The sequence below is a fragment of the Neomonachus schauinslandi genome, chromosome 1 (genome assembly GCF_002201575.2).
Source record: "Neomonachus schauinslandi chromosome 1, ASM220157v2, whole genome shotgun sequence".
Classification (NCBI taxonomy): domain Eukaryota; kingdom Metazoa; phylum Chordata; class Mammalia; order Carnivora; family Phocidae; genus Neomonachus; species Neomonachus schauinslandi.
Genome location: NC_058403.1, coordinates 108,506,229 through 108,526,467, shown reverse-complemented (window position 1 = coordinate 108,526,467; position 20,239 = coordinate 108,506,229). Strand labels below are relative to the sequence as shown.

The 20,239-nt window shown below is 36.8% G+C and overlaps 1 protein-coding gene across 13 annotated transcripts in view; it reads left to right on the top strand.

Annotated features, from left to right (window-relative positions):
• Positions 1–20,239, top strand: part of MBNL1 (muscleblind like splicing regulator 1) — a 181,563-nt gene that overhangs the window by 146,796 nt on the left and 14,528 nt on the right. For 8 of the 13 annotated variants that reach the window (XM_044920250.1, XM_021685937.2, XM_021685933.2 and 5 more), the window contains 4 exons: positions 2,156–2,356; positions 13,729–13,986; positions 15,180–15,233; positions 16,148–16,301. In XM_044920250.1, the coding sequence (XP_044776185.1) occupies positions 2,156–2,356; positions 13,729–13,986; positions 15,180–15,233; positions 16,148–16,301 (667 nt within the window). Of the gene's footprint in view, positions 1–24; positions 61–2,155; positions 2,357–13,728; positions 13,987–15,179; positions 15,234–16,147; positions 16,302–20,239 lie in introns of those variants that run through there. The other 5 variants (XM_021685934.2, XM_044920235.1, XM_044920246.1 and 2 more) reach the window with 3 other exon arrangements.

The following is a 20,239-nucleotide window of genomic DNA, read 5'->3' as shown; positions in this document are numbered from 1 at the left end:
ATTTCTGAATAGAAGTCCAAGTTCAACATGGATTCACCATACAGGTCAACCCTTGCCAAGGTAATGCCTTAGCAGCCATTAGACAGTGGGGCAGCATAAGGTCAGCTGCTATTCAAGTAACTGTTGATGGACAGAGATTGCTCTGGGCCCCAGTTTCTGACCGATTATGGATTGTTTATATCTGGAGCACTCAGGTAGTTTCCGGTTGTCAGTGTTTTGGGCAGGGATGGGGGTGTGGATCAGAGGTATTGCTTGAGGCCACTTCATCAGGCAGGAGCCATCGACCTGGCAGGGTAGCTAACCATGGCATTCAAACCAGCACGTCTGGAGGCATAATTATAACTTGAAAATCCCAGTGGAATGTACGGTGTTATTGTTTCTTCTCCCAAGTGAATCAAATTATGTATGAAATATTTCTATTTTCCATGGTCTTCTTAGTAAGAATGTATACACTAGCTGCAAAGATTTTGTCCTAAAACAGTTTGTGAAGTCAAAAGACGAGTGCATCCCTTAGGACAGGGATTTTCAACCTAAACACTATTGACATTTGGGGCTGGATAATTCTTTGGTGTGAGGGGCTGTCCTGTGTGTTGCAGGCCACCTAGCAGCATCCCTGGCCTCTACGCATTAGATGCAACAGCACCCCCAAGCTGTGACAATCAGAAATGTCTCCAGACATTGCCAAATGTGCCCTACAAGGCAAAATCACCCGTACGTACTTGAGAACCACTGCCCCAAGAAAAAGAACACTTGAATTCCATTGTACTCTTCTAAATACAGGATAAGTCAGGGCCAGACTAAATAAGGACATATTTTATTTTTTAAAAACATTTCTTTTGAGCTACAAGAATTAGTTTTACATCTCAATTGCATTGAACTTTATTCCAAAGCTCTCTTGAATTCTGTGTAAACTCAGTGTTCATCTAACTTCTTATTTCTATAAGAGGGAACAATTAGCTACATTCTAACATTCCCTTCATTTTAAAAAATTTCTGCGATTCTGTTCCTTACCGTAGGGTAAAGAAAATTAATTGTTAAGAAGTCCTTTAAAGAACAGGATCCATTTTGTCCATGAGTTTCTGAGTTTTGGAGACAAACATTATTATTACACAAAATATTAAACTTCAAGAATTGAAACCCCATTGAATCAGGAAGTTAAAAATACACCACCCATAAGGTGGAAAATTGTTGTGCTACATTATGCTTTAAAAAACTGGAAAAGCAAATCATTAAAGTAGCTTTCAGGTAAATTATTTAATTCTACTCAAGAACAGATATATTTCCTGATATGCAAATTGTCATATCACAAATAGAAACCACCCTCCTATATCCATGAAAGCATTTCTGGCAGAAATTCTATCTTGTGATATTTTAGTCAGTGCTACCTTGTGTATTTCCTTGAAAAATCATGTAGCATTTGTTTAGCTTTCTGTCTCAGACTTCACATTCAGAATGGTTTCTTCCTAGTAAGGTAAATTCTTTGTTAAATATTTCACAAGTGTGTGATAAGCTGGTGGAATATTTATAGTTTCTCCAGAAAAACATACAAGTGAATATGCCAAATACTTTACCTTATGTGTTCAAAAGAAATTGTGTCATCATCATCTTTCACATATCCCATGAGATTTATTCACAGTTTATATTGACTGTGAAACTTTGTTATCTGCTGGGAGTTCTGCTTTATTTATTCCAGATAATAGGATACTTGCAACCCATTAACTGTTGTAAACAGATCTTTCAAGTTCATCTGACATAGCAATTATAAAATTATTTCTTAGACAAGTTTCTAGGATTAAATCAGGACAAAAATGGAGATGAGGTGACCACAAGAAATTACTGCATTGAATAACTGATCTATTATTCAAAAAGAAATTACAAGTATTATAGACACCCAAGTTTCAAAATCCCAGCAGAAATTTAATGGGTTAATCACCTATTATATTTTAGAAAAACATTGACTGGATGACTGCTTATTTAAGAAACATTCTTATCCGTAGTGGGAGTAAAGAAACAGAGTTAAATGAAAGGAGGGAGGGGAGGGAAGGAAGAATGGATTATGGATGGGTGGATGGATGAAGGATCGATATGTAATGTGGGATATCAAATTCGGGCCAAGACCTGTAGATTAAATTTTGCTTTTTATTTTCTTTTTCAGCCAATGTTTTCAGTTGCACCAAGCTTAGCCACCAATGCATCAGCAGCCTTTAATCCCTACCTGGGACCTGTGTCCCCGAGCCTGGTTCCAGCAGAGATCTTGCCGACCGCACCAATGTTGGTTACAGGGAATCCTGGGGTCCCTGTACCTGCGGCTGCTGCAGCTGCCGCACAGAAATTAATGCGGACAGACAGACTTGAGGTAGGAATGATTAGTTGGTTTCTTTTTTTAAATTTTATTATGTTATGTTAGTCACCATACATCATTAGTTTTTGATGTGGTGATCCATGATCCATTGTTTTCCTATAACACCCAGTGCTCCATGCAGTATGTGCCCTCCTTAATACCCATCACTGGGCTAACCCATCCCCCCACCCCCTCCCCTCTAAAACCCTGTTTGTTTCTCAGGTCCATAGTCTCTCATGGCTCATCTCTCCCTCCAATTCCCCCCCTCCTCATTTTTCCCTTCCTTCTCCTAATGTCCTCCATGCTATTCCTTATGTTCCACAAATAAGTGAAACCATATGATAATTGACTTTCTCTGCTTGACTTATTTCGCTTAGCATAATCTCCTCCAGTCCCATCCATGTTGATGTAAAAGTTGGGTATTCATCCTTTCTGACGACTGAATAATATTCCATTGTATATATGGACCACATCTTCTTTATCCATTCATCTGTTGAAGGGCATGTCGGCTCTTTCCACAGTTTGGCTATTGCAGACATTGCTGCTATGAACACTGGGGTGCATATGGCCCTTCTTTTCACTACATCTGTGTCTTTGGGGTAAATACCTAGGAGTGCAATTGCTGGGCCATAGGGTAGCTCTATTTTTAATTTTTTGAGGAACCTCCACACTGTTTTTCAAAGTGGCTGTACAAACTTGCATTCCCACCAACAGTGTAAGAGGGTTCCCCTTTCTCCACAACCTCTCCAACATTTGTTGTTTCTTTCCCTGTCCATTTTTGCCATTCTAACTGGTGTAAGGTGGTATCTCAGTGTGGTTTTGATTTGAATTTCCCTGATGGCTAATGATGATGAACATTTTTTCATGTGTCTGTTAGCCATTTGTTTGTCTTCTTCGGAGAAGTGTCTGCTCATGTCTTCTGCCCATTTTTTGACTTGATTATTTGTTTTTTGGGTGTTGAGTTTGAGAAGTTCTTTATAGATCTTGGTTTCTTTATGGACTCCATTCTGATTTTCGAAGTGTGTTTGCTTCTTCCATGGCCATAAAGGTTAAAAAAAAATCGAAGCAGAGATTTTGGTTTAGTGTTTGGAGCATTTTGCAAGAATTGAGGTATGCTGTGTTTGAATGGAATGTGTATAAAAGCCACAGCATCTCTACGTATGACAGTGGATAAGAACTTGAACCTGGGGTCGGACTGCCTGTTCACCTCGTTATGTCTCAGGTTCCTCATCTTTAAAGTGGACGTAATAACGACACTTTCCTCAAAGAGTTAGGCCAGTGTCTGGCACACAGCACATGCTCCCTAAATGTTCATCGTTGGTATTACTTCTATTAAGAATAAATTCTCTTCCTCCCCTGACACTTGTTCTCACAACGGTTTGCTCAGTGACTAGGTATCAAGCATTTTAAAATTTATTACTGCAAGTTTCCTCGCAGACCTCACTGTATTTTGGTTGGAATAGCAAGGCAGCTTCGCTTGTGAAGTGTGCTCTGATAAAAAAGTTTTTAAATTGGAAATTGCATCATGCTCTAAGTCTCAGAGTCAAGGATGATCAGATGTATGTGCTTTGCTATTTCAGCATGAGAAAGAAATGAAAGATGTAATTCTTACATTGAAGTGGTTGTTCAGAATTTCAGCATGGCTATAAATTAATGGATTTGGTAAGCTCCAGAATGAAGAAAAAAATGGCAACATCCCTGTACAGTGAAGCTCTAAAGCCTGGCATTCTTGTCCAACTAAGGAACAAAATGATTCTTCTTTTCCCTGGTTAGGATGAGGCAATACTTAGGGCTGAGAAGTTTTGAGTGTTGTTAATTACTGAGAAAGAGGCAAAATAAGGCTGTTGTGTGAGCATAATTGACACTAATAATTTATCAGTGGAGCAGGAATTCATTTAATAAGCACCAGTTTCTTGTTTATGGGGTTTCACTACATGCACTGCAGAGAGGATCTCAAGATTTCAGCGTAGTTATAACTGCCACCACTTTTTTGATGGTAGTAACAATAGTTGGTATTTATGGGGTATTTACTATCTACCAAACGTGGCATCAACCCATCACATGCATCACATAGTTCACCTTCAAAACAATCTTCTGAGGAAGATACTATCATTAACTCCATCTTACAGGGCAATAAATTTAGGGGAAAAGTTGAGGCACAACTATGTGCCATATGTTCTATGGGTCATAGAAAGGATCTCTGTTCCAGTTGGGTATGAAGTAGAACTCCGCTTTTAAACATTGTATAACTCATTCCCATACAGGTGATAGTACAGAGAGGAAGCAAGAGATTCTGGCTCCTGTATATTCTTTAGAGTTGTTTGTTTGTTTAGACTTAGTTCTTACCTTTCATGAATATTTTGAAAAAAGCTGCTAATGAAGAGAGGACCATACGGAGAACTCAGAAAGGACTTTGAGACCTGGTTGCACAGCCCCTGTGGACTAAGGACCGCTGAGTGCTAGAGATACACTTGGCCTTGCGGGTGGTTTGTCACTGTGCAGTTGCACTTGCTCACTAGTAAACTGATGCTGTTTGCAGATAAATTAGGAGGAAATTTAGGAAATTGTAAATATTTAAAAATTACCGGAAGCTTAACATGTGAATCATCTTCCTCCTGCCCTGATCTTTCCGAATCATACCCTGGGTTCCTAATGCATAATTGTGGATTGAAGGGAACCCAACAGGCAATCTGGGATGAACGTTAATGAATTAGTTATTAGGAGGAGATGATATTTAGGAAACTTAAAAATCTCTATTGAAATCTCTTTAAAGGCTGAGCTGTGTGGTCAGAACTCTTATAAACTAACCCTCCCACAGTTTTAGGTAGTCTGTAATCGGTTGTATTTTGTATAGTGTTTAATTAAAATGTTTATTTTTTTTTTTGCTTGGGGTTTTTTTTTTTTTTTTTTTTTTTTTTTTTTTTTTTTGGTGAGAAGCTACCTTGTGTATTTTCTTCTGCTGCTGGTCTCACAAGTGGCTACTGCTACATGACTCTCATTTCCTCTCAACCTGAATTCCTCTTATCTAAATGCTTGACAGTGGGAGGGCAGCTTCCTATCTTCTTCTGGCTAAGAGGATCTGCTCCAGTGTCACAGTTACAATCTGTTAGCATATCGCCGAGGCTCAGGGGCGTGGCTTTCTGCTCGGCACTGAGATTTTAGACACTCCTCTCTCCAGCCTATTTCCCCTGGCACCAAGTGCACGGCACCCAAGGATCTAAATGACGTGGCAGTAAGTGCACACATGTACTTGCCGATTGGCCACATGCTTAGTTATTTAGGTTTAAATCTATAGTTTTTCCTCGTGGAACTCTGAAGTACATGTTTGAATTTTGAGTTCCTTTTAAGGTGAAAAAAAGCTTACATTAGTTTAAATATTGGCCAGCTGTTCTTGCCACTTCTTTCTCTCTTTTTGCTTCACATTGTTAGACCATAAGGAAATTAAAAATACCATAGATTATCAGAGTTCTAGTTCTTCTGTTTGGAAGAACTGACACATATTTACAGCACCCGACGTGAGGCTACAAAAAATGTTAAATCCAACAACAGGAACCCAAGAATAGCGATTTTGCTAATTTAGGTGAGTAGCCTTGGGTCAAGTTTCTCATCTTTTCTGAGCTTCATATTCCACACATATAAAATCAGGGGATTGAACGAGATAATCCATAAGATCGCATCCAGTTAGGACATTCTAAGGGACATTTAGGTTGTCTTTGTGCTTTTCATGCCAGCCATAAGCTATTGAAAATTTTATTTAAATGTAATATTTAAATAAATCTATTTAAATATATTGCATTAATTTCAATATACAAATATATATTACACATTTTATTTAAATATATAGATGTAAAACACACACATAAACTTTGTATCAGTATCCCTATTATCCATTGTTTGTTGGATACCTTTTAGGAGACTGTAGCTGCGTACTTTCTATACTGTAAAATTCAGTATTTATGGTATTCTCTAAAGAGGAGCAAAGCTCTTAAATACTGGTCACTGAAATGAGGCTTTTAAAATTCCATTTTGTGACTTTGGGATACCTTTTTGTAATTTCCAAGCAGCAGTTTTATTTTCAGTGATTATTTTAAGAAATTGTTAAAATCGGGCGCCTGGGTGGCTCAGTTGGTTAAGCGACTGCCTTCGGCTCAGGTCACGATCCTGGAGTCCCTGGATCGAGTCCCGCATCGGGCTCCCGGCTCGGCAGGGAGTCTGCTTCTCCCTCAGACCCTCCCCCCTCTCATGTGCTCTCTCTCTCTCATTCTCTCTGTCTCAAATAAATAAATTTAAAAAATCTTAAAAAAAAATTAAAAAAAAAAAAAGAAATTGTTAAAATCTATAGGTACTGGAAAGGACCTTACTTTATTCTGAAGAGCAACAATATCCAAGGGAGAACTAGTGAACATCTTTCAAGTAAAAAATATGGTGAGGAGTATCTTTGAAACCTTTTAATTGCTGTCTTATCCATAACAAGAAAAGGTCTACATCGGGATAGTGCCAAGCTCGTAAATGATACCCAGTAACTTGTTAAATGAATGCAAAATGAGCCAGTCAACCAGTTAATTAATTAATCACAAAAAGACACATGCCTTTATTCAGAGTTTAGTGTAATCCAACAGAGAAGATAAAACATGAAGAATTTTTAACATTTGTTAACATTCTCCTTGGGAACATGTTTACATTTTGAGCATTCCAACTACAAAATATGTCATCTCGTTCTGCCCCTAGTCCTAGAGCAGTGGTTTTCAAGTTTTAATGTGATTAGAATCACCTGGATGATTGTGAAAAATGCAGGGCCTCATCCGCATAGACTGATGCGCAGTAGGTTTTCAGTAGGTCTTGGGAGTCTTTTTCACAAATCTGCCCGGTGATTCTAAATGCAAATAGTCTATAAAATACTTACTCCACAGGGTGCGAACACCTGCTATTTAAATCTTAACTTCTCATCATTTACCTTATGTACAGTTATTTGTGACTCAATTAAAAACCTGCCTCCTCCAATACACTTAACATTCGACATTTTGTTAAGTTGCTGAGAACACAGTGCACATAACGAAATATTTCAAGTAAACTGGTAATTATTAAGGTCATTTATATTGCATAATAGCATTAATCAAACAAAAAACTAACCAGTGACTGTATATTTCAGATACTGATGAAGATATTAGGTTGCTCTTTGGTTAACTGCATCATTTTTGTATTAACAGTCTATATGAGATAAACATAGGATATATTCCAGGAAAGGTGGGCACACCACTTGGCTTCTAATGTTTTTCAGTTGGAGTTTGTTTATTTCAAAACAGATTATTCTTGTGCCGAAAGTTTTATTCTACTGACATAATCATGACATGAGTACCTAATTTAGGCCGTTGGATGCTGATCGCTTCCTCTCCTTATTGACACAGAAGACTCTAGAGACTTTTTTCATACAGGCACAGAACAATATAATATGGTCTCTATTGACTGCATACAAAAAAAAAGAGCATTTAAAGCTAAATGAGGGTTCAAGTAGTAGTGGAAGGCATGCGTAGCTTGAGATTTTTATAGGAGTTTAATGGATTTGTCATGATCTATTGCATATAAAAGACATTTGATTCAAAATAAGATTAGAAAAGCAGATGCTTTTAATGAAAGAGCCTTATTGATAGGATTATTGTAATTTTGTATTTTTGGGGAGGGTGGTTAGCTACTGCTTCTATGATATTTGAATATCTTTAGAAAATTACTAAGAAATATGACAAGTTTTATGCACACAGGTCTATGTAGTTTATTTTTTAAATCTGTCATAAGGCTTTAGAATGGCTTCTTAAAATTAGTTCTATCCCGTTTAAAACATCTAGTCCATCAGTTACTATTCCCTGTAGCTAGTTGGAGCTTTGTTTGGGAGAGGAAAGAGTTGTAAGTTGTTTAAAATACAGTAATTACTAAGCTTGGCCACTCATTTTTGCAGTTCTTCCACTCATTTCTTCCTTCAACTTAAAGCTAAACTTTCCCAATCTTCATTTATCTAGAAAGAGTAATAAAAGTAACGATAGATTTCAGCATTTTGGCATATTGATGAGCTTGTTTCAAAGTTGTGTGTATTTTCCTGTCCTATTGGTTTATGCATTCATTCATAGGAATGAATAAATGAAGACCTGGAAGTGGATTTAATGGAAGGTTTTTTTTCAGTTGGCCATTTCTATACAGATTTTTTTTTTTTTTTGTAATTACATGAGGTAAGGTGACAAACTCTTAGCTATATTATCTATAGAAATATGCTTGTGTTCTCTGGCCTAATGGTAATGAGGGGTTCTGCCTTTTAGATTTCAAAGACAACTCCCATTTGTTTTTTTTTTTTATTTTATTTTTCTAAGATTATTTATTTAATATTTATTTATTTGACAGAGAGAGCACAAATAGGTAGAGGGAGAGGGAGAAGCAGACTCCCCACTGAGCAGGGAGCCTGATGCGGGACTCAATCCCAGGACTCTGGGATCATGACCTGAGCCGAATATAGCGGCCTAACTGACTGAGCCACCCAGGCGCCCCTAAGACAATTCCCATTTGATTTTAACAGAAATCCTTTGAGGTAGCTGACATTGATGTCTGAAGTTTAGATGGACCAAATTTGTACAATTATTTGATAACGGATTGAAACTAGATATGACATCATCAGATATCTCTCTTGGGAATTAATTATACAATCAGCTAAGATCATTACCCATAACCACCAGAATTTTAAACTGTGGAGATTATAATCCTTTTTGAGTTGAAAATACAGGCAATTCTTGGCATTAGCTTGTATACTCATGACTACTAATGCTTTGGATACCTTGATAAAATTATTGATTATCCAGTACTCCTTTTTTAAAGTTTCATGACAAATATTATGGAGCTTATTATAAGCTTATATATATATATATACACACACACACACGTATATATACACATATACGTGTGTGTGTGTATACCTGTTGTTCAATAATAACCACCATAGACTTTATTTTCCATTAAGTTTGAGCTATATGAAACTTTAAAATGACTTTCTAAAATATTAAAATAGTGCCTGTTCCTGTTATGATAAGCTCTCTGTTCCTGCTTTTGGAAGTTGTTCTCCAAACATGACTGAGTTAAATATGGTGAGCACAAAATATATTACTTCAAAGAGCTCTCTCCTTAACAAACATGCAAATGACTGTCCAGTTTTGAATAAGTTCAAACATTGACATTAATGTCCTGAGAATTCCAATGCCTTAATTGCAGAACATTGCTGAATTTAATACTACTTATAAAACCTATTATTATTCTAACCATTTTGAAATACGCTTGTCACATTAATAAAAAAACAAAACAAAAAAACCCTAGAGGTCAAATAACAGAACTTTTTATTTTAACCAGATTTGTATTATGTGTTTTCAGCTATCTATCCATTATCTTACTCAGTATTCATGATTCCATAGCTGGTAAGTCTAGTAACTAGATAGAACCCACAATTTCTGATGCTAAACTCTATTTTCTTTCCACTCTACTACTGCTATTTAATTAACGAGAAAAGGTTTACATAGAATAATTCACATTTCTTTGGGAAGTTCTTCTAAGTACCTTTTTCTTTTGATTTTTTAAAGTTATAAACTTTATTGCATAGATGGTTCTAGAAATGGAATTTAGTATTTAAATGTTTTCAATGGCTATCTTTATTGACTTGATGGGTTTTAATGTAAAAGCAGACTCTTACCTATTTTGTATGAAAATTTATTAAACTTACCTGATTTACAAAACAAATCCTGCCTTAATGTTTACAGAGTAAAAGACTCAACATTTTCTTGATTGAAACACATTTTGTGTTTAGCTAAATAGATGGAATTATTTTAATCTAATTAATTTAATTATTTAATCCACTTACCAAACTATAAAAAGTACTTATATCTGTTGACCCACTAATGCCATTTCCGCAGATTTAACCTTAGAAAATGTTTTTTTAAATATCTATAGTCGTGAACATACTCTTTGCAATATTATTTGTAACATGAGAATATCTAGAAATAATCTAAATGATCTCTGAAAGAGTTACCTATAGTATGCACATCGGTTTGATGGAATTTGATGCAGCCATCACAAATGATCATGCCAGACACTATTGAGTAAAACAAAAAAATGCTTATGCACACTGTTGAACAAAAAACAGGTCACCAAGTAGTAGCTGTACCATCATTACAACTATTTGAAAAATGTGTAGCTGCGGAAGACTGGATGAGAAGAGAAAAAACCACAGTGGTGTTAGGATTTTAAACCTGTCGTGTTTTAACTTCTCTGTATGGTAAATCGTACAATTTCTTATCCTGATTCGAATTATAAGATCACATTTGTTGACATTTTGTCAGCCGCTTATTTCATTTACTAATATAATACTACATCTAAGAGATTTTTTTTTGAGGATCAGCATAGTCTAAAGTTTTCTTGAGTTCATCAAAGAAACCAGGCCAAACCCAAGTTCGACAGTCAAGGGATAGATTCTGTTTTATTGGTGATCATTAGACAAAATGTGTCTTGAAAGCCTTGGGAAATTTGCTCTGTTCAGGTAGGTACCAGGGATGCAGACACACATCTGGCACTTGGCGCACTTCACTAGCCCCCCTGGCAGATAGCTCTCAGCAGTACAAGTTTGCACAGGAGATTTTTTGTTTTTTGTTTATTTTTTCAAAAGCAGAAATAATGGGAGAACAGCTATTTCAGTGTATTTATTCTGTTCCATTTCTCATGTTGGGAGAACTTGAAGCTAGGAAAAAATAAGACCGTAAAAAATGCAGATCATGCCAAAGCAGTTGACTAGATCCTCTGAACCTTCAAAAAGGCTGGTTTGGGGACAAATTCTAAGTGGATTCCTAGTTATCAATCCCCTTAAATACATTGAGAGTTCTCCTGAATTGCATCTTGCAAGAGAGCAAAGAGTGGAAAAGTATAATAAACCAGTCCTTAAGCTGTACCAACCACACACTCACATGCATGAAGCAAACAGAGAGGAATGAGGTGTATTAGAATGACCATTTGTATGCAATCTGAATCTTGGTTTATATCACTGAAAGTGAAAAGAGTGTTGAGACAGAGAAACAAAAAGTCAAAAGCCCAGTACTCAGATTGTATTTTGGGAGAATGACACTCAAATGTCTGGCACCAGGCACTGGCATAATTGTTTTTGGGAAAATAAGGAATCTTAGATTTTAATAGTTATTAAAGAGCCCACAGAGAGGCTGCTTTCAGATCTTTCTTGTCAGTGTGGCAAAGAGTAAGATAAATTGACAGGGAGGGTGTCAGCTCATCTGTTGCCAGTTCGTCTGTGAGCATGTTCAAGAAAGCAAGAATTACTGGAGAACTAACCCCATAAGTGTGCATTCATGTAGAGTTTCCTATCGTATGAGACTGCATTGACATGGATTTGCTTCAACACAAAGATAGCCTTTTTGTTCATACGATAGTATAAACTCAGCGTAAATTTCGTATACATACATGAGAAGTTTTTGTTCTCAGTTAAGTGTGTCTCTCTTGTCCTGCTTGTTTTGTTGAGCCTAATCCAGTTAAGTGTTGGTTAGGGACTGGGGATTTGTGGTGTAGAAAGCTCCGCAGCTAATCAGCTACAGTGGAGGACAGTAGTTCAGGGGAAGGGCTTAATCACTTTTGCTTTTCAAATTATAAACTCCTGGTTAGCCTTGTTTTCTTCTGTTCCAGAAGACAGACACAATGAGAAAAAAACAAGAGGGTCCTCTGTAACTTCCTAAGTCATCTCTGGATTCTTAATATCTCTCAGAGTGTCTGGCCTATAATATTTGTTCAGTAAATTTTTTAAATTAAATAAATGAATGAGGTGATGAATAAAGTCGGTTCATTGCTGTGTATATGGAATACAAGGCTTCAGCTAGCTCGAGGTTTAAAAATAGTGCAAGATGTCATTTATAATGCCCGTTTTCAGATGTAGCATGATACGAATTATAGCGGTCTTCTTAAAAGGAAGCACTTTGCTCAATAGTGGGATATGGATATAATGGGGAGGAAAAGTACCTAGAATTGAATGTGATCATTTTATGTACACAAATCCAAGAAAACCTTTGCTTTTAAAATCATAGCATGGTTCCCGTTTCTCTTTCTTGCTGTACTCCAAAATAAAGTGCTTGGGGTCTGTATATTTTCTCAGTTTGTGAAAAGATACGTGAAAAATAAAAACTGTCTCCTTGAAGCACGAAGTAGGAGCATGAAATATTAAAAGGACATTCTGTGTTTTAGATGGCCCTCTTGTGGTAACAAGGTCAAACTGTCCCAAATGAAGCCGGTGTTGGCAACTTCCTGATTTGAGCAGCCATCATGACAAACTTCAATAGGAGGAGTCAAAATTGAGCAGACACATGAGAAATGATCCATTTTCACTCTTTCCCCAGGGACTCCATCCACAATTAACAGATATAAACCAAATAGACAGTAACAAAAACTAATCTTTTTCCCTCTGCTTCATATATCTACCAAGTGAATCTCTAATGATCAGAAACATAGCACTTGGAAACATTTTACTAAAAAGCTATCAAGTGTTACTTTTTATACTTTTACTTGTAAATAATTTCAGATAGCACAGAAGTTGCAAAAATAGAACCAAGAGTTCCTACCTATCCGTCACCTGGTTTACCTAAATATTAACCACTCACACGACCGTGTCATCACTTACAAAACAAATTGGCGGTGATATTCTGCTATTAGCCAGTCTACACACTTCAGTCAGATTTCACCAGTTTCTCTACCAATATCCTTTCTCTGACCCCAGGATCATTCAGTCGGTGACAGTGTTTCATCGTCTTTTGCCTTTCTTGGCCTTGATACTTTTAAGAGAGTACTGATTAGTTATTTCGTAAAACATTCCCCCACTTCAGTTTGTCTGATGTTTTGTCATGATTAAATTCAGGTTATGCAGTCTCAGCAATAATAAACGAAAGTGATGTGGTGGCCTTTTTATCGGTGTGTCCTATCAATGGATACATGATGCCATTATGTCTTCTTGGTGTTATTAACTTTGATCACTTGGTTAAAGTGGGGCCTGCCAGGTCTCTTCACTGTAAAGTTACTGTTTTTCCCTTGGTAATTAATAAGTACATCAACATAATTTAAATTAGATGTCTTACCATAATTCATATCAAATATGCATTTTCTTTCTCATGGAAGTCCTACTGAGATGGGGTTATAACTTGTGCACTCAATGAGGAACTCAAGTTATTCGGTGTTTTTTTTTTTTTTTTTTTTTTTGCAAATGATCTTTTCCCCCTTTGCGTGTGGCCTTCTACCACCAGTCTTGCACTTTAAGTCAAAACCCTTGGAAGGATTCTCTTTGCCCATGTTGACTGAGTCCCCTGCGCTTCATGACCTCGTAGGTATGTCGAGAGTACCAGCGAGGCAATTGTAACAGAGGAGAAAACGACTGTCGGTTTGCTCATCCTGCTGACAGCACAATGATTGACACCAATGACAACACAGTCACCGTGTGCATGGATTACATCAAAGGGAGATGCTCACGGGAAAAGTGCAAATACTTTCACCCTCCCGCACATCTGCAAGCCAAGATCAAGGCTGCCCAGTACCAGGTCAACCAGGCTGCGGCAGCTCAGGCTGCAGCCACTGCAGCCGCCATGGTGAGTAGCAACCCCGGCTCTGTCTCTGCTAGCCGCCAGACTGAACCACTGTATCTGACTACAAGCTGTTCCTTTATTAACCTTTCAATTTTTTTTTTCTTTCTTCTTTTTTTTTTTTTGCTGAAGATATGTTTGTTCAGGTATCCCCGACAATACATAATGAAGTTAACCATTCACAGATGTGAGGGTAACTCCTCAAATGGTTCCGATTGCTCCTACCCTTGGCCTAACTCTTACTACTCTGTCTTATTCTGGATATAGGGTTTCTGAAACTTCCGCTTTGTAAAGAACACCCGTCTCCTTTTTCAACCTAACGATACTGCCATTTTCGGTCCTCTTATTTTTCTGTGTGCCATCTAATCAGCCGTTGTTCCCCTTCGGTGTGTTCTTTTGCACATCAAGGCTCTTCTCTACATGTATCTTGCTTTTAACAAGAACATAATCTGGAACTATTTAGGAGAATTGCTTAAGCAAAATTGTTCTGAGGATTAGCCACCAGATTTTCAACCGTGTGCTACCTAGATCGTCTTAAGTCATGTTGTGGCATTAAACATAGTTGTCAAACTAGAGAAGCTTGGCTTTGCCATCGTACAGAAAGGAGAAAGACAGACAGCAGTACTCAAGGAGTTAGAGATTGGATCCTTTAGAGCAGATCCCTATATTCTTAAGGTAAATTTTAATGTGATCTAATAGCTGATTTTAATGAGTCCATTCTTTGTTCTTTGCTTAGCTGTTTTAATGTTGTCCTTTTTTTTACATAAATATATATGACTTAGTCATGAAGATATTCATAACACATACTGTGTGGTATTCACAGCACAGTAAAATAATCGCGAGAGAGGTCTTTTCTGTGTTTGTTTACGGATACTTGAGCAAAAATACAGAAGGCAGACTCTCTCCTCCTCTCTTCCTTTCACTCTTTTTTTTTTTTTCTGTTAGAGTATCTTGTTTGTAATTAACTACAAAGAGGAGTTATCCTCCCAATAACAACTCAGTAGTGCCTTTATTGTGCATGCTTAGTCTTGTTATTCGTTGTATATGGCATTCCGATGATTTGTTTTTTTATTTGTTTTTTCTCACCTACCCAAAAATGCACTGCTGCCCCCATGATGCACCTCTGCTTGCTGTTTATGTTAATGCGCTTGAACCCCACTGGCCCATTGCCATCATGTGCTCGCTGCCTGCTAATTAAGACTCAGTCGGCTGTCAAATCACTGAAGCGACCCCTCGAGGCAACCTTTGACCTGGTACTATGACCTTTCACCTTTTAGCTTGGCATGTAGCTTTATTGTAGATACAAGTTTTTTTTTTATCAATTTAAAAATATATATTCCTTTTTCTGTTATAAAATTGTAAAGTACAATGAAAAACTGAGTGTGGTTTCCTGACAAAATTAGTGGGAAGACTATACTATAAGTACCTGGACAGATATCATACCATGAAAGATTCCAAAAGCCCAGCAGCCCACATTCAGTTTAACTACATTGTAGAATGTTCTAGTGAAATACTTTAAGGACATTAAAAATGTATTTTTGACTGTATATTTATGTACCTGTTTGGTTAGCATGGCTTTAGTGATAGAATTATTTATTTGTAAATATTTATAGTTTAGTGTTTAAGAAAAAAAAAAAAACTTGCATGCTCTGGGATATTTGCATGTCTAGGTAGGTCTGGGGGGAGGAGCAGAGTGGAAATAGTTTTTATTTTACCTGTTTCGGTCACTCTGTACAATTAACAATTAACATTGCTTATACTCGTCAATCCTCATGGAGCTCGCAGTGCAGCTTTTCTTCTTTCCCCAAATCAGTGGCTTCTCACAGAAAGCCTGAAGCATTATGGGACTTAAAACACTTTAACACATTATAACATGTGCTCTCGTCCTAGTGGGGTTTTTTTTTGGTTTGGTTTGGCTTGGTTTGGGGTTTTTTTGTTTGTTTTTGGGTTTTTTTTGGACAAAAATAATGCTTCCCTTAAAGCTTTTATCTTGCCTTTTTTTTTTCTTTCATTTTTGTTGATTGGATTTTTTTTTTCCCCCTGGGTAGTTCAGTGCTCTGCTGCTTGCTTGCTCATGCTTCCTAACAATTTTAGCCTTCCACTGATTTTTCTTTTTTCTTTTTCTCTTTTTACTGGTATTTGTTTTTTATACTCATTCACTGAACAGGGAATTCCTCAAGCTGTACTTCCCCCATTACCAAAGAGGCCTGCTCTTGAAAAAACCAACGGTGCCACCGCAGTCTTTAACACTGGTATTTTCCAATACCAACAGGCTCTAGCCAACATGCAGTTGCAACAACATACAGCATTTCTCCCACCAGGTAAGGGGTCTGAGCTTGTTAATGAACGAATCTGACGAGCTGCAGAGAGTTGTGCTGGTAGAGCAGATAAGCCTTGCCCCCAGTTTGCTGTTAGCCATAGATAAGGTGAAAGGTAAGGTGGTCAACAGTGGAAACTTACCTGAGGTATCTCATGTGGTTTTCCTTAAAAACGGAGAATTTTAGCTTAATGAGAAGTGGATTAAAGATCAGTGTGATGTGTTATATATTTCTTTTTGTTTGTGTAATTTGGAATTGAAATACAGTTCTCTCTTTTTTTTTTCCTCCTTCCTCAACACTGTTATATGTCTGTCAAGCTATTTTATGACACTTCCTGCTGTAAGACCCCTTTGCCGTCAAGATTCCATAGAGTAAATCTGAATTCGATGAAATGACACTTCCAGTTTTGATTTTTATTTTTCAGCCTTTTTGTTTTCAAGGTGGAGAATAAAAACAAAACAACAACAACAAAAAACTGACTCTGTGTTCCAGAGCTCTTCAAAAGTGCTCTTATTGGTACCAGTCAGTACATTGCTTAAAATCATTTTTTGCTCCTGAGCTAATATTGAAATTCTCCTAAGTGCCCAGGGAGGTTTACGTCTACTATTGAGTTACACATTTGTGGTTTCAGTTGATTTCAACTTAGTCACATAAGCATACTCTAGTGCTATCCACAAGGGTATAAAATTTAGAAACAATCAGTCATTTAATTACTTGAAAATTTATTATTTTTACTCTTCGTACAGAAGAAGAAATACATATTAAACTTCTTAAAACCTGGAAAATACATATTATTTCAGAAAATACACATTAAACTTCTCATAATCTGGAATTCAACTAACTGGAGACTAATCCCATTTTCCTCTTTCCCTCTTAACCTTTCTGAAATAACTACCATGGGTTCAGAGATGTATTTAATAAAATGATTTTATCTTACTAATTAAATTAATAAATGAATGACGAGGTGTGTAGGTCAGAGGTCCAGCATCATTAGTATATTACCCTATATTGACAGTATTTAAATGCATTAGGTTCATAATGCCGTGAGGGAATGTGATCACTTATTTTTGAATCATGAACAAAAGAATAAATTACATTCACGGTAATTTTTACTGCTAAGCACAACTTTTTATACAGTGTATCTCCGAAAGCTGGCCATCCAGATGTAGAATATGTAGCAACATTCAGTGAACTGGAGTATCTGGAGTATTCCATGAATTAAAATAGCATATGCCTTAGGCACCATGGATAAAATGTTTGTACTCACGAAATAAGATCTAGCAAGTTGTGGTTTGTCCGTTGTAGAATACAAATTAAATCGTTTTGATCTGTAAGGTATTTATGTATTCAGAGGAGAAAAATCTCTCATATCTTACATATTTCTCCTATATTTTATAAGATTAAAAATTTTTTCTCAACATATATAGGTCTTTGGAGATTTCCAGAATTTAATCTTTTTGCTTTTATTTAAAAATTGCCATACCCCTAGATTTATGCCATCTTCAATAAATAATCTATCAATTTTTCTATAGCCAGATCACTAAAGTTTAAAGAGATTGTGGGTAGCTACCATAATCTCTTTGAAGAAATTAAAGATTATTTTTGTCTGTTTATTTTCATTGAATAAAACATTGCCATTCAAAGTGAGTGTCTTTAAAATCTAAAAATAAAAGAATCTAACTTCTTCCATATATTATTTAAGGAAATCTAACATTTCTGTCTTATTACATGGGTTTTATCTTAGTTTCTCCAACAACATTCTGATGACTAAGGACTTTTCTAAATAAGCTTAACCATTAATTGAATTTATGCAATGATATTTATGACAGTAATCCCTCCCTAGAAAGGCTTTTAGTGTGTGGATAAGACAGAGCAAAAGAAGCTAAGTAAGGATCAAGTTAGGGAAAAACAATAAACACATTCATAATTCAAAATCATACTTATCTCTCTGTTCTAGAAACTAAGCATTGTTAATTTAAATAAAATGTGTCACATATATTGAAGTGTGCTGAAAATGTTAAGATATATTTGCATTTTATGATGAATTTTGCATCAGAGATATTCTATATTCTGTTCTTGATATTTCTAATAAATATGATATGAAATTATTGCAATAGTAATATAAGATTACACCTATTTGTAACCCAGTTTTAAAGGGCTTAACCTTTATTAGTCACATAATCAGAAGTAGGTAAAACCTTACTCATTCTTTTAAACTATTGTCATTATTTGTCATATGTGCTTGAGTACAAAAAAAATTGGCTGTATGACATTAGAAGGTTAAAATGGATAACCCATCTTTACTTCTGCCAAACCACTTTGTCAGCCAGCCAGAAAGGAAAGAAATGTAATGCAGAGAATGTAAACTAAAATGCCTTAGGGGCCAGGCAGGAAACATAAACAAATGAAACAAGAAATAAATCAGGAACTGGGGGACCTGGGAGGCACTGGGGAGCACAGGCCCAATCTAAAGGGGGACGGTGAATGTTTTGATTTAGCCTTTAATTGCCTCAGAGGAATATCTGCCTGGCAGGTTGTACCTGTTGTACACTGCACATCCTTTGTGGCTCCATCTACTTTATAGGGTAGTTGTGTCTCTGCCTCCCATGCAAGCCTGCACAATCTAATGTAGTGGCCCTGATGTCCAGGGTTGCCAGATCTTGTGACTTTTTTTTTTTTCTACTTATTCACCTCATTTGGATGTTTATACGTGAAATTTCTCAATTTTTAAAAATTTTCCAGCTAATTCAATTTTTAAATACTCTTTAAGAACTACAGGAAATCCGTCCTGCCACAAATTGATGTAATCTCATATATAATACCTGGGAGAAAAGGAAGTTATTTTCCAAAGACTATGTTACTCTGCAGGCATACAGATGAATTATATGATCAGAGCATCCTAACTGCCCACAACATAATAATTTGGAAGGTATATTCTGAAGGCTCTATTGGAACTGAAAAGAAAATAGAAGTTATTTATTTTTTTGTAGCTTAGAGTTTTAGAGCTCTGTAGTCTCTTGCTTCACTAATAACTTCAGTGGTATGTAGGTCTATTCCATTGAAGTTACAGTGAAGTATAGTTGTCTAAATCATTAGAGGAGGTGATTGTATACAGACTAGGTTGCCAGCAAAAGATCGGGGTCCAGTGGCAAGCCAGGTAGCTAGCTAAAAAGAAATTACTATGTATCATAACTTTTAATAGCAAAAGTGGACTTATGTGGCACCTACCCATCTATCATCCCTCCATGCATGCATGCATACATCCATTTATCCATCTATCCGTCCAACCATCTATCTCTTCTTCCTTCTTATCCTCCTTCCCTCCTGTCTCTCACCCTCCTTCCCTCCCTTCCTCTTTTCCTTCCCCGTTTTCCATCCATCCATCTACCCATCCACCCACTCATTGATCCATCCATCCACCCACCCACCCACCCCTCCATCCATTCACTGAATCAATGCCACATGGTAGACCAGTGTTGACACTAGGGATTACAAACTTATGACCCAGGAGCTAAATCTAGAATCCAGAAATATTTGTCTAGGAGTGTTTAAATAAAAACAAAATGTCAATCCTTTAGAAGGTCTGCATGCTCTCCAGTTCCAAGTTCCACGACTCCCTACGGTTTCTGGCCCAGTTGTTTCACACATTTTGTTCAAAAGAGCTACCTCTATTGAGTGTTTGCTCTGTGCCATACTACACTGGATACTTTATATACATTATCTCACATTTGTTCTCACAACAACCCTGAAAGGTTGGCATTAATAGTCCCATTTTACCAGTGAGTAATTTGGCACCTAGAGAGGTCCAGTGATTTGCTCCAAGTTGCATGGCTTGTAAGGTTTAGATAGAACTTGAAATCAGGTCAGGGGGATCTCAGTCAGTCTCTTAACTTCTATGAGCTTTACATGAAGTCCTAAAAAGTGATTTGGCCTAAAAGATG